Source organism: Portunus trituberculatus, chromosome 9, assembly GCF_017591435.1.
Source record: "Portunus trituberculatus isolate SZX2019 chromosome 9, ASM1759143v1, whole genome shotgun sequence".
Classification (NCBI taxonomy): Eukaryota; Metazoa; Arthropoda; class Malacostraca; order Decapoda; family Portunidae; genus Portunus; species Portunus trituberculatus.
Genome location: NC_059263.1, coordinates 2,794,628 through 2,808,992, shown reverse-complemented (window position 1 = coordinate 2,808,992; position 14,365 = coordinate 2,794,628). Strand labels below are relative to the sequence as shown.

The following is a 14,365-nucleotide window of genomic DNA, read 5'->3' as shown; positions in this document are numbered from 1 at the left end:
GTAAGGGTTTTTTAAGGTTCTAGTGAGTCAGTGATAGATTAACAATATTTCTGCATTATAAACAGGAGAAACGCTCTTAAAAACTGGCTAGTCATCTCTGTGGCCTTGAAAAACAGTTGTGATGAGAAAGCAGAGCGTTTTCTTTGGTGCATTTTAGGTTCTAGTGACAAATTAACATTTCTGCATTGTTAACAGGAGATCGAAACTCTTGGGAATGTGGCTAATCATCTCTGTGGCCTCGAAAAAACAGTCTTGGTGAGAGCAAAGCGTTTGTGAGGTTCTAGTGACAGATTAACAGCATTTCTGCATTATTAACAGGAGAAACACTCTTGGGAACCCGGTTAGTCATCTGTCTGGCCTTGGAAAACAGTCATGGCGAGAGCACGGCGTTTCAAAGAGAGAGAGAGTACTGTTACGTTGAGCAGTCCTCCCCAACACACACAATAATAACACTGCTGCTGTTGCTCCTGCTGGTACTACTACTACTACTACTACACTCCCTCACATACTTCCATTCCTTATTTCTTCCTCCTATCATTACACTTTATGCATCTCAGGCGGACAACAGCAGGAAATACTGAGAATTGAAGGAAATGTTGACGAGTTGACATGGGGTGGCGCGGGAGCGGATGGGTGGGGTCTGGGTGATGGTGGGCGGCGGGCGGTATATATAACCATCGCCTTATTTAACACAGTAATGGCTATTTGTCTACTTTAGTGGTTGATTCTAGCTTTGCTTCACTCTCTGGATCTGGAAAAAAACATGGGGAGTGCAGGCAAACATTGGCGGACTGACCTGGGAGAAGGCTCGGCTGACGTGCCTCTGTGGCCCAATATTTACGTACGTAATTCATTTTAAAAATCGCCACAAGAAAAAAGGCTCCCAGACTGGTATACACTACACTTTTAGAAGCGACAAATAATTTAACTAATAACCAAAATAAAATATCCTTATCGGGTGGTTTGTTTACGTAGCGCGGTCCAACGAAAGTTGTATCATTAAAATCAACGGCTCCAAAACACATCAAAATGTCGAGATGGAAAGCATAGCCAAACTATATTATATTATATTTTCTGAAAACGAAAAATTTTCGCTTTTCAGCAAAATAAAGAAAACACACATTCTTCGTCGTATAAAGATTTTTGTTTTCTATTTTGGAACCTTTGAAAAAATTTGAATTTGAAAATACGAATAGTTACACTAAATTTTTTGAAATATTGTTACTTGGGGCATGTTTTTGATTTCTTTTCAGTGTTATATCAAGCACCAAAACAATCGTAGCCATGCTGATTAAAAGAAAGTTATATATTACACAGTACCTTTAATGTTATTTTTTCGATAAACTTAAACACAGTTATACTCGATTCTATTGTGGCATGAAATTTGCTTTACTTTGCTAATAACAAATAAGATATCAGAACAATGCCAACTCCATCAATAAAAGATAAATATTTTAACCCTTATGCCGAGATGGTTTTTTTGGGCACCTTTGGTGAGTGACTCCACCTTCCCGCCTTCACTCCCACAATAATCATTTTCCCTCCACCTCCACCTCCTCCACCTTCTCTTACCCTTGAGTCCAGAAAACGCTTAGAAACACATGCAAAACCGGAGAAAAATCACAAAATGCGTTTAAAGAATAGTTTCCGTAGTAGCGGGAGACGGCGGGGTCGAACAGGGTGGGGTTGGGATGGGCTCGGCTGGAGCGGGGCTGGAACCGGGTGGTCTTTGGTGGAGACTGGGGAGGGTCCCAGCACGGGCGGTGGTGGTGGTGTTGTGGTGTGGTGTGGTGTGGTGTTTTGTGTGATGGTAGTGGTGGTGGTGGTAGTGATGTGGTGATTTTGTCTTCATATCAAAGCGACACGTACCCTCCTGCGCCCTCCTCGTCAATATTTATCGACCTTAACATCGTTCCCAGGTGTAACGAGCACACTACTGGGCTGATGTATGTAGTTGGTGAACATGTGTGTGTGTGTGTGTGTGTGTGTGTGTGTGTGCGCGCGCGGACGCGCAAGGCCGGATTTAGGAGTGGGCAAGAGGGCAATAATTGCCCACGGGCTTCTACAATTTAGTGGCATCCACAGAAAAAAAAATACACACACACACACACACACACACACACACACACACATATATATATATATATATATATATATATATATATATATATATATATATATATATATATGTATGTATGTATGTATGTATGTATGTATGTGGGGTACGTGATGTCGAAGAGGGTGGGAGAGTGTGATGTCAGATGATGGGGGAGGAGACATGTGGTACGTGATGTCAGATGATGGGGAGGAGACATATGGTGATGTCAGATGATGGGGGAGGAGACATATGGTGATGTCAGATGATGGGGGAGGAGACGTGGTACGTGATGTCAGAAGATGAGGGAGAAAACGTGTGGTGATGTAAGGTGATGAGGGAGAGGCTTTGGGGTGTGGTGATGTCAGGTGATTGGGAGGGGGCGGATGGGAGACGCACGTACGTGAGGTGATGAGGGAGAGTCTTGTAGTTGTGTGATGATGTCTGGAGGATGGGAAATATTGAGAACAAGCTAGCCTACTGACGCACGGATGAAAATACCTTCCTTAGGGCACATCAGTGCAGTCAGTAGTCGCCTGATTTGTTTTCTCATGTTCTAATGATTCGTAGGTAAGCATATAGATCTCAGAAATATATTTGCATATGTGATTCTATATGCAGAGAGAGAGAGAGAGAGAGAGAGAGAGAGAGAGAGAGAGTTGAGAAAAGTGGTGTATGGGAAGCGATCGGTTATCAGTGACTGAGTGACACTTCGTTCCACCGCACGCGCTGGATGTTGGCATGTCCCTCCCTCTCCCCCAGCCCATGTGACTGCATTTCTTCGAGCGACCTGTCGACCACCATTACCTCGGCTCTACTACTTAACATTCTTCTCTTTCCATACTGGAACTTCCTGCCTGTATCTGTATATCCAACTTCCCAATGACTTGACGTAATTCAAGAGGGAGGTTTCAAGGCATTTGTCCCTATCCTTTTGGCTAACTATCGACTCTGTAAGGAGACCGAGAACTCAGTGGGCCTTTATTTCTATATCCTTTTGTTGCCCTTGTCCAGTTCTCCTTTCTTACAAAAAAAAAAAAAAAAACAGTTGCACCCGTATAAATAGCAACAACAGGAAAAGGAGTCTATACTGCACAATGCGGGGCAGGAGCAGCGCGGGGCGGAGCCAGTCGGATGGAGGCGATGTAAACACAAGATTCACGGAAGGGGACGTGGCCAGTGGCTCGCTATATTTACCTTATTATCCACATTATCTGTAGCCCTACGTGACCTGTGAGAACTGTGGATCATGGGGAACGTCGAGACTACCCTTGGCCAGCTGGAGGTCGACAGAGACAAGAGCGAAGTGAGTATTCTACGAGTTTTGATATGGGGAGGCTGAGAAGTGAAGTGGGGGAGGAAGGGAAACGGGTCAGGGTGAAGTTACGACATGAGGGTTTTCCTGCGGGGTTTCATATACTTCTCTAGGATATGTCTGTGTGTGTGTGATGTTAGCTATTAGTGTGTGTGTTTTGTGAGGTGTCCTAGGAGGGGAGAGGTGTGTGGGACTGAAAATTTTTTGACAGATGACATCATTTGTGTGTGTGTGTGTGTGTGTGTGTGAAGGTGGGATCAAGATAGGGTGGTTGACAGATGACATGCTAAACTAATGCTGGATGTAGAGTCAAAGGAGGAATAAATCTTGCCAATAGTATCTTATTTTGTTGTTGTCCCTCCACAGCCTTGGCTTACCATATTGTGGAAAAGCTGGCTTGTTTTCTGTTTTTTTACTCTCTCTCTCTCTCTCTCTCTCTCTCTCTCTCTCTCTCTCTCTCTCTCTCTCTCTCTCTCTCTCTCTCTCTCATACACAGACACTTTTTCTTTAATATTGATCTATAAATGCAGTTATTTGTATTAATTTCACATTGCCACAACAAGATAATAGCAGCTCACATATTGAAGAACAAAGACTTAAGGGAGGCTTTAGGTTACAGACAGTGGTTATAGTTAGGTTACACACACTGCCTTTCACTAACTGCTCCGGCTTTCCAGGTGTATGAGGACTGGATGATGGCGCCGGGGGAGCTGGATGGGATGCCAGTGACAGTGTTCTCAGCTGCCCATCCCTCCTCCTCCCGCAAGCGTCCCTACATTGAGAGAGCACTGCAGGTACTGGCTGCCTCTTGTTTGGTGTTAGTGAAGTAATGGTGGTGTTCTCATCTTAAAGGTTAGGTCAGGTTATTTATATGTTGGTGTCTGTGGTGGTTGTTTTGCCAGCTAATGTCGAGATAACAGTAGTCTTCATCTAGAGGTTAGGATAGGTTGACATGTTTATGGTATTAAAATGATAGTACTAGCATTGTCACTCAAAGATTAGGTTTGCTTTGGTCAGGTTCAGGTGTTCATGTTTTGTGGGATAGGATTTAAATGACAGTCATCAAAGGCACGAATTGGAAAAGTTAGCACAGCATTGTTTTAATGATAGTGAAGTATGTATATTTTTACTTAAAGTGAAAAAAAAAGAAAAAAGAAACTAGTGCATGATATGAGATACAACACAAAGGTAAGACAATCATATATATTTTCAGGCCAGTCGAGTGTACCGTCACCCAAGGCTGCTGCGGTACCTGGATGGAGGCGTAGTGGGGGGAGAGGTAGTAGTGGTGACGGAGAGAGCAACGCCACTCCGCCACCACAGTCTGGAAAGCTTCTCACCACTCCACATCTCAGCTGGCCTGCAGTCCATCATTGAAACGCTGGTCTTCCTTCATGACCGGGTGAGCTGCTGTGTCTGCTGCTTGGTGGAGGAAGGTTCTGTATATCCAACTTCCTATGACTTGACTTCATGTAACCCATTCAGTACCATGAAGCATTGCCATATTCATTCTGCTTAGTATTTGGTGATTTCATACAGCCTCAAAAACTCATGTGGGGGATTAAAATAGTGGCCATTAATCTCCTGATCTCCTTAGACCCTTTCTAATGTCAGTAGAATGATCTAATCATAACGCAAATCTCAAGGGAAAAATGTATCGTAGTACTGAAGGGGTTAAGAGAGATTGCAAGACATTTATTTCTTTCTTTTGGCTGTCTTTCTTGGAACTGCAAGGGGACTGGCAATTAAGTAGGCCTTTTATTTTTTTTATGTTGCCCTTGGCCAGCTTTCCCTTCTTACATTAGAAAAAAAAGAAAATACATGCTCCATACGCCATAACACGTGCCTTGTCTTTCACATCCCAATGGTCCACACAGGCTGGGGTGAGCCACAATAACGTGAGTGCATCCAGCATCTTTATCACGCCCGATGGAGCCTGGAAGCTGTGGGGCCTCGAGTACTCCTGCAGGTAAGGGATAGGGAGCCATCACACTGTGTGTGTGTGTGTGTGTGTGTGTGTGTGTGTGTGTGTGTGTGTGTGTGTGTGTGTGTGTGTGGTCATGGTCAGTATTATAGTACGTGCTTTTCACTTCGTCTCTTTTCTTAGTTCTCTGATCTTAGAATCCACTTGCACTATTCAAGAAACTGTCATGGAAAAGTCACTTGAACTGCTTCGGACTAATCTTCCTGACAGCCTTGTGAAATGGACTTATAACCAACATATAAGAATATAGGAAAAGAGAGAATCTGTAAGATTCTATCAGGTCTACACATGGCAGTTCTTGTATGACAAAAGCTGCCTAATTCCATCTATCATCTCCATCCATAAATTTATCTAATCTTCTTTAAAGCTCCCTATTGACTCAGCCCTAACAACATGACCACTGTCTGTTTCACTCATCAACACTGCCTGTATTTGCCTATGAGTTCACCTGGCAACTTGAACCGTTTTAAACTGATGAGTGTTTCCTTGTATTTACCTATCACTTCACTTGTTTATTGGTAGTCAGACAGCTTGAACCCTTGTCAACTGATGTGTGTTTCCCGCCAGCTTTGGGAAGTTAACAAGGGACCACGTGGAGCACATCAACAGTTACTGCCAGGAGCGAGTGGTGCCTCCTGATGACAAGACACGCATCTCCCCGTCCTACCAACACGCCAGGGACTCCTATGCCTTTGGACACCTGGTGGAGGATGTGCTCACTCCTGAAGTCCTGGCAGGTGTGTGTTTTGATATTTGATGAAGTGAATTGGATTTTAAGCTTTGTATTGTATATACTTGAGGTTCCCTTAGAAAATCATGTCCTTGAGTTTTTTTTAAGTCACTGCTAAAGAGATGGATGGTGATGTTGCTAATAATCATTAATAGTGTAGCAAAAGGTGACCTCACATCCTTTACTCCCTTGATGACAGAGGTGGGTGGGGCAGCAGACTTTCTGGCCCTGGTGAAGAGGAGCTGCCTTGCCCCAGCCTGGAGCCAGCGGCCCCGCCTCACAGAGCTGGCAGAGCACCCGGTGTTCAGCCACGACTTCCTCAAGCTGCATGACTCCCTCACCAACATCCTCCTCCTCACTGACACCAAGAGAGAGGAGTTCCTGATGTGTGTGTGTGTGTGTGTGTGTGTGTGTGTGTGTGTGTGTGTGTGTGTGTGTGTGTGTGTGTGAGAGCTGCTTATGTCTTCAAGTTATTGCTGTTATTATGAACATTATAGGCATGTCCATTTCTGTGTTAGTATTTTATGGATAGTTTTCTTTGCCTGGATGTGAGTTATGTGTGTATGTGTGTATGGGTGTGCAGTGGTTTGTCCCAGCCTAGTATATAGGTAGATACATTGATACACACTATAATTATTTTGAACATTACATTCCAAGATGAATGTATCAATACATGACATCCAGTAAAGAAATCCTGCACACCAGAACACACTACAGGCGAAGGAAATGCACCTAACAAAGCTTGCCTCTGTGTCTCCCCTTCAGGAGTGTGGCGGAGAGCCTGGAGCAGTACCCAGAGGAGTTGGTTTCTAGTACCCTGGCTGGTGCCCTGCTGAGTCGCCCGGTATTGCTCCACCCGGCCGCTGCCACACACCTCATGCCCAGAATCCTCACGCCACGCTCTGGTGAGTTATGGTTTGTTTCACTCAGGGTGAAAAGGACAATTACAGAATACAACGAGACCTGGACAGGCTGATAGCATGGGCAGACAGGTGGCAGATGGAGTTTAATTCTGATAAGTGTCAGGTTATGCATTTAGGTAAAGACAACACAAACTTTAACTATGAGATGGAGGGATGTTGGCTAGAGGCAGTAGAGGAAGGAAAGGATTTAGGAGTAGTGATAGACAGGACTATGAAATTTTCAAAGCAATGTTTAGAAGCAAGAAATAGGGCAAATAGGATCCTGGGTTTTATAAATAGAAATGTTAGTTATAAAAGTAAGGAAGTGGTGCGTAGCTTATATAATTCCTATGTTAGGCCCCATTTAGAGTATTGCATACAGGCCTGGTCACCCCACTATAGGCAGGATATCAACATGTTAGAAGCAGTTCAGAGAAGAGCAACTAGGATGATACCAGCATTAAAGCGCCTGGAGTATAGAGATAGATTAAAGGAATTAAACATGTTTTCATTTGAGAGGAGATGTATAAGAGGGATATGATAGAGTTATTTAAAATGTTCTCAGATACAAACTACATAGATGTGAGATCTTTCTTTACCTTAGAGGAGGGAAATAGGACTAGAAATCATGGCAGGAAGATTAGAAAGCAAGGCTGCAGGTTAGATATAAGAAAATATTTCTTTAGTCATAGAGTGGTAGACTTCTGGAATGCATTGCCAGAGACGGTTGTAAATAGCACTAGTTTGACAATGTTTAAAAACAGATTAGATAAGCACTTAAATTTATTAGATTTATAATTATGTATAGCACTGCATGATAGTTTTTATAAGAAATTTACTATAGTTAAATAAGACATGATCCCCATGTATGGGGACCACAAATTGTAGAGGATTTCGCTGCAGGACTTAGCCCTGTTAATGGCCCAAATATTTAGAATTAGTATATAATGTATTGTGTACTGTAAGTGTATCTTTAAGTACTGATGACGAGGTCGCTGTGCGACTGATAGAGGATAACCTAGATGGGCCCTGGTGGCCCTTTGTTATCCTATTATTTATGTTATTATGTTATGTTATTATGTTAAGACTGGTCTCAATTAATCTACCTGTGTACTGAGTTAAAGTTGATCCCTTCAATACTGGGACACATTTCTACCTTGAGATTTGTGTGTGATTAGACCATTTTTATTGACATGAGGAAGGGTCTAAAGAGGTCAGAAGGTTAATACCCAGAACCTTCTCTATTTTAATCACTGACATAAGTCTCTGAAGCTGTATAAAATCACCAAGTATGTAGTAAGCAGCTTATCCTACACACTTCCACTACCCTTACCCTCTACCAACCCCAACACAAATACACCAACTAAACCAACAAACCATGCTCTCTATTTCAGGTCCCCGGAGAGAGAAGCCTGACAGTGGTGGGGATGATGGCGGTGGTGGTGGTGGTGGTGGTGGTGATAGTGGTGGTGATGGTGGTGGTGAGGGGCTGTTTGGGGAGGAGGTATTCCGGCGAGACATTGTTCCCCAGGTGGTGCGTTTGTTTGGGGTGCACGACGCCACTGTGAGGGGCATCCTGCTGGCCCACCTGCCCTCCTATGTAGCCCTGGTGCCTCGCGATGTGCTGGCTCAGGAGGTGGTGAGTGTCGGAGAGAGAGAGAGAGAGAGAGAGAGAGAGAGAGAGAGAGAGAGAGAGAGAGAGAGAGAGAGAGAGGAAAAAAAGTGTGTGTGTGTGTGTGTGTGTGTTTAAGTGTGTGTTGTCCATCTTACCTCCCCCTACTACATGACATTCTCACTTTAGAACTCCCTGTCAGTTTAGCTCCATATGACCACAGTGCTGCAATATGTACCTATCTAAATAACAATCAACTCCCCCATCACAACCAATAGTCAATGTTATTCCCCTACCACAACCAATAGTAATGTTTCCACTCACCACTCATATCCACAGCTGCCGGAACTCCTGCTGGGGATCCGAGACTCCAGTGATGGCCTTGTTTCGGCCACCCTGCACGCCCTGGCCCACTTGGTGCCAATCCTCGGGGCCAGTGTGGTAGTGGGGGAGAATCGTCACAACCTCTTCACCACCGCCAAGCCTAAGGTGCGGCCAAGACTGTGTTAGGTTAGGTTAGGTTTTGGTTGGGTTTGCTTAGGTTGGGTTGGGTTGGGTTGGGTTAGGTTAGGTTAAGTTTGGGTAAGTTTTTGAGTGTGTGTGTGTGTGTGTGTGTGTTTTTTTTTTATGTGGCCAAGACTGCGTTAAAGCGTTTTGACAAGTTTATGATTCTGTATTTGTGTGTGTGTGTGTGTGTGTGTAATTCACCTCCTCGGTTGTCTGCTGGTCACCCAGCCAGTCTTCCCCATTACGGAGCGAGCTCAGAGCTCATAGACCGATCTTCGGGTAGGACTGAGACCACAACACACTCCACACACCGGGAAAGCGAAGCCACAACCCCTCGAGTTACATCCCGTACCTATTTACTGCTAGGTGAACACACCCCACACATTAAGAGGCTTGCCCATTTGCCTCGCCGCTTACTGGGACTCGAACCCGGCCGTCTCGATTGTGAGTCGAGCGTGCTAACCACTACACTACGTGGTGTGTGTGTGTGTGTGTGTGTGTGTGTGTGTGTGTGTGTGTGTGTGTGTGTGTGTGTGTAAGAGACCAAGACTGCATTGTTACTTTTTTTCTGTCAAGTTCCTGAGTTTCTGTGTCTCTGTGTTTGTGTGTTTTTTTTATATGTTAAGAGGGGAAAACTGGCCAAGTGCAACATATAGTGAAATAAAAGGCCCATTTAGTTGTCAGTTTCTTTTTAGGTCAGAGAATTAGCCACCCTCCCCCCAAAAAAGGATTAATGTCTTGAAACCTCCCTCTTAAATAAATGTTTGTGTGTGTGTGTGTGTGTGTGTGTATTATCAGAGCTGCCTTGTATAAGATTGCAGGTTTAATAAAGATCGGTACATTACTTCCAGTTCGCATCAGTGTGTCATGATTTTTCTTACCATAGTTTGTTGTTTTATCATCCCAGGCGGCTGCTGTCCTGCCTCTTACCAAGTCAGTGCTATCGAAGGAGCCTCTCACCAACGGCATCAAGGTCAGCAAGGTACACGTCACTCCCTCTGCCTCGCCCAGGTCATCAGGTGGGAACTCTTGTCTCCTCTGTTGTAGAATGGGCAGTGTTTGTGTACTAACTTCATACAAGATATTACTAATGGTAGAGGCTGGGTACTCATGATAGATGTGTTGGGGTATATTTGAGTCTTATAGTAGTGTTATAGTAGCAATAGACCATTGTACAGTAGTGCATTGGTAGTCTTAGTCCCTATCTTAGATTTTGGAGGATAAACAGAAACCTCCTATATTCAGAACCAACACCACCACCACCACCACCTCGCTCCATATCCCTGGCGGGTGCTGAGCTCACGTCAGACACTGCCTCGCTGGATAACCTCTCCCTGGACAGCCTTGCCCTGGCCCACATCCCGGAGAGGAGCTCACCGGATGGCGGGGAGGACAGTACTGAACCAGCTGCCCCCTCCCTTGGACCTCCTGGCGTGGGCGAGGTGGAGGCCTGGTCGTCAGATTGGGAGGACATGCAGGAGGGGAGTGGAGAGGTGTTCAGCGTGGAGCCCATCACACCCAAGGGAACGCTGGGTGGATGGAGTGTGGATCTAGGTGGAGAGGACGCCTTCCCATGTAAATCCCAGCCTGACAGTGTGGACATTCCTGACAGCGCCTCTTCTCTGCTTCCGCTGCATAGCCACATGCACAAGTCAAACGGCCGGCAGAGCTCAGGGATGAAGCTGGTGCGCTCTAAGGTTGACTCGCCACCACCACCGCCACACAGAACGCCAAGTCTTGGTGAGGAGTTTGACGTGATGGCCATTAAGGTGAACAAAAAACGTGACGCTGAGCTGGATCTCTTCGCTGACTTGGCGCCGAGTTTCACCACCAAGAAGTTTGACCTGGAGACGCTGCTTGTGGAGGCCAACCAGCGAGCCAAGGGTGCCACACACACCCGCACCCCGTCAGTCTCCGAGATGTTGGCAGGCCTGGACACCAACATGGGGGAGGATGCCTGGGGTGATGAGGGGAGCTGGGACATACCCTCCCCACCATCCAATAACTCCCCAGTGAAGGCTAAGCAGTGGGATTCCGAGCCTTGGCCAGACCTCACAGCCCCAGACCAGCCTCCAGAGTCTAATGGTGTGGTGGATAGTGTGGTGGGTGGTGTGGGTGTGGTGGGTGGTGTGTCCAGTGCACCCCAGCGGCCAGTGAAGGACAGCTGGGATGATGGGTGGGGTGATGACTTCTGATGGTAGTGTAGGGGCGGCTCAGTGTTGCCAGACAGTTACCGTACCCTTACATTCCTGCACGTGTGAGTTGGGAGATGGTTGGTAATGCTGCTGTGATGTGGCGATGTGGCTGCTGTGATGTGGTGATGCTGCTGCTGTGTGGTGTTTCTCTTGTGTTTTTAGTTGACTTTTTATGAGGGAAGCAACACAGCACTGCTCATGTTGACTAGTCAGATCAAACCCACTCATGCTGTGAATTGTTGTGAGTTCTTAGGAGGTCTTGGTGTGTGAGGACGCTTAAACAGACACTTGCCAGACACTACAGCTGGCTTCTGCACAAGTGTATGAAGGTTTGGTGGTGTTTTGAGTGTTGCAGCATCATTATTGTCAATTGTTTGTGGTTTCTTCCGTAGATTTGTTGGCTGATGGTGTCTTTAAAGGGTTCTGAGTCTTGTGTGGCCAGGCAGTGGTGATGTGATGGCTTGTTTGTGTGTATGTGTGTGGCAGGATGGCTGTGAATGTGACTCTTATCTTGGTGGTTTCTTTCTTCCTTCCTTCTCTCCCTCCTTTCTTTCTTTCTTTCTTTCTTTCTTTCTTTCTTTCTTTCTTTCTTTCTCCCTCCCTCCCTCACTCCATCCCTCCCTCCCTTTGAGGTGTTTGGTAACGTAACACTGCAGGAGTCACCACCACGAGTCACCACCACGCGTCACCACCACGAGTCACCACCACACATCACCACCATGCATCACCACCACTGCCTCTGCCTGCACCTGGTGATGAGTGAAGCGTATGGTGAAGCTCCTCCCTCATCTCACCTCACCAGTCACATGCACAAATATCAACTGTACCGGTATCTTTATTTATTTTGGTGAGCGTTGCATTTAGCATTTTGTACCGTTTTTTATATATTTTATCAGATGTTTATTGTACATACACGTCTGCTCTCTGTTGCTGTGTTTAGATTGTCGTCTGTTTGTTTGCTGTGACGTCTCTGTGTTGGTGGATGTCGTTGTTTGTGTGTATCTTTTGTGCAGACCTGGTGTTTTTAATTTGAGTACAATGCTCGTGTTTCCTCAGTCATCTGTGTTGGTTTGTGTTGCTAGTGTTGCTGGATGTCATTGAGTGTGTGTATCTTTTGTGCAGACCTGGTGTTTTTAAGAGTACAATGCTCCTTTTTCCCTCAGTGGTCAGGCTGAGTTTTTGTGGGACTTTGGGTTAGAAGGTTGAAAGTGCCCCAGGAAATCCTCAGTGCTCCTCTTCCTCTCAGTGGTCAGGTTGAGTTTTTGTGGGACTTTGGGTTAGAAGGGTGAAAGTGCCCCATGAAATCCTCATAACTTTCCGTAGAGTATTTATAGAAAGAAACAAAGATTGACATTTTATTTTGTCTTATTGAATTGTATATTAGGAAGAAAAACGATGTTGAGAAAGGTAGATATGTAAAATTATTTGAGGTGATGAGGTGGATTGTTCTGTCATCTTATCGTGTCTCCTCCTTTGACTTGATTTTTGGGGAATCGAGATAAGAAACCGTGAGATTTGATTCTATTACTGACTTTATAGAGTAAAAAAGTAACAATCAATTTCACCAAAGTACCCAGTCTGAAGAGTGAATAGTGGGTGAAATGTAACTTATTGGTGTAAAATTGATGTTACTTATCTTTTGGGGGGGAAGTAGGGAATACCATGTCTCTCCTGTCCAGATTATATTTTTATTTTCAAAGTGTGTATTTACATTATTTAGAATGAGTTACGCCTGTATTCAGTAACGCCTTCCCCTCTCACTGTGATAGTTTTCCAAGGTCACAGAGACAACTAGCTGGGTTTTCAAGACAGTTCCTCCTATTAATAAAACAAAAATCTTACCAATCTATCACCAGAACCATGAAAACACTCTTATTAACATACGTATCTTCAACTGGAGCCTTAGGAAAGCAGTGATGGTGAGAGAGAAAAGAGTTGTAGAACACGAGAAGAGGATGAAAAGACAAATGAGGAGAAGGAGAAGGAGAATAAAGAAGGACGTGGTGAGAGAGTAAAGCGTTTCAGAATACAGGTGATATAGTGTTGACCCTGATCATTTACATTCAGACCACCTTAGCCCTCTCACTGCTGTATATAATAATTCAAAGCTGGAAAAGGAGTATATAGCATCTATATATGCATCTACAAATAAGCAGGGGATGGAAAAAAAAAAAAAAAGTAGACTGCATCATTTCTAGACAATACGATGTTTAGAGGTGGCAATAAAACAAGGAAATGTGTCCAAGAGTGGGTAATTTAACTCCTTCAGTACTATGACTCATTCCTATATTCATTCTGCTTCCTATTTGGTGATTTTATACAGCTTCAGAAACTTGTGTGAGGATTAGAATAGTGAAGACTCTGGCAGTTAATCTTCCGACCTCCATAGACCCTTCCTGATGCCAATAAAATGGTCTAATTGTACCCAAACCCATAGTGAAAATGCATCCCAGTACTGAAGGGGCTAAGGAGAAGTTCAGTTTCAGGACACATTTCCATATTCATTTTGGTTATTATGTGGGGATTAGAATAGTGGAGACTGCCCGTTAATCTTCCAACCTCCATAGACCCTTCCTAATGCCAATAAAATGGTCTAATCATGCCCAAACTCATGGTAAAAATGCATCCCAGTACTGAAGAGCTAAGGAAAGGTTTAGTTAGGGGTAGGTGGCACTGTTTTAATGAAGGACCTGTCTCCTGTCACTCATGAACTCTTAACTCTCAGTGAATGACCTTCCTGTGTTTTGCCCTTCACTCACAAAACACTGGCTGCTCTCCTGTCTTGTAATGGTGAAGTGAGTGGTGAGGTTTGAGGGTGTTGAGGTGGTGGCTGGACGTGTTGTGTTGGAGTGTTCGACAAGACAAACCTGACCTCCGTGATGCAGTGTCTCTCTCTCTCTCTCTCTCTCCAATCCTCTCTCCAGAGAGACATCTAAACAAAATCTTGGAGAAGTCTTGAACTTATTGAGGAACATAAGAGTGGCGTCTCTATCTAGATGAAGAAATGATGAAGAAAATAATTACT

The 14,365-nt window shown here is 44.7% G+C and overlaps 1 protein-coding gene across 1 annotated transcript; it reads left to right on the top strand.

The window, feature by feature from the left end:
* The first annotated feature begins 2,320 nt into the window (after positions 1–2,320).
* LOC123501234 (protein-associating with the carboxyl-terminal domain of ezrin-like) lies at positions 2,321–13,039 on the top strand. Its single transcript, XM_045249948.1, has 11 exons — positions 2,321–3,401; positions 4,088–4,204; positions 4,624–4,812; positions 5,288–5,379; positions 5,962–6,131; positions 6,324–6,510; positions 6,890–7,029; positions 8,421–8,665; positions 8,978–9,127; positions 10,053–10,164; positions 10,391–13,039. Exons 1-11 carry the CDS (start codon positions 3,345–3,347, stop codon positions 11,338–11,340), a joined length of 2,409 nt encoding a protein of 802 aa, XP_045105883.1. The 5' UTR covers positions 2,321–3,344; the 3' UTR covers positions 11,341–13,039.
* The last annotated feature ends 1,326 nt before the right edge of the window (positions 13,040–14,365 follow it).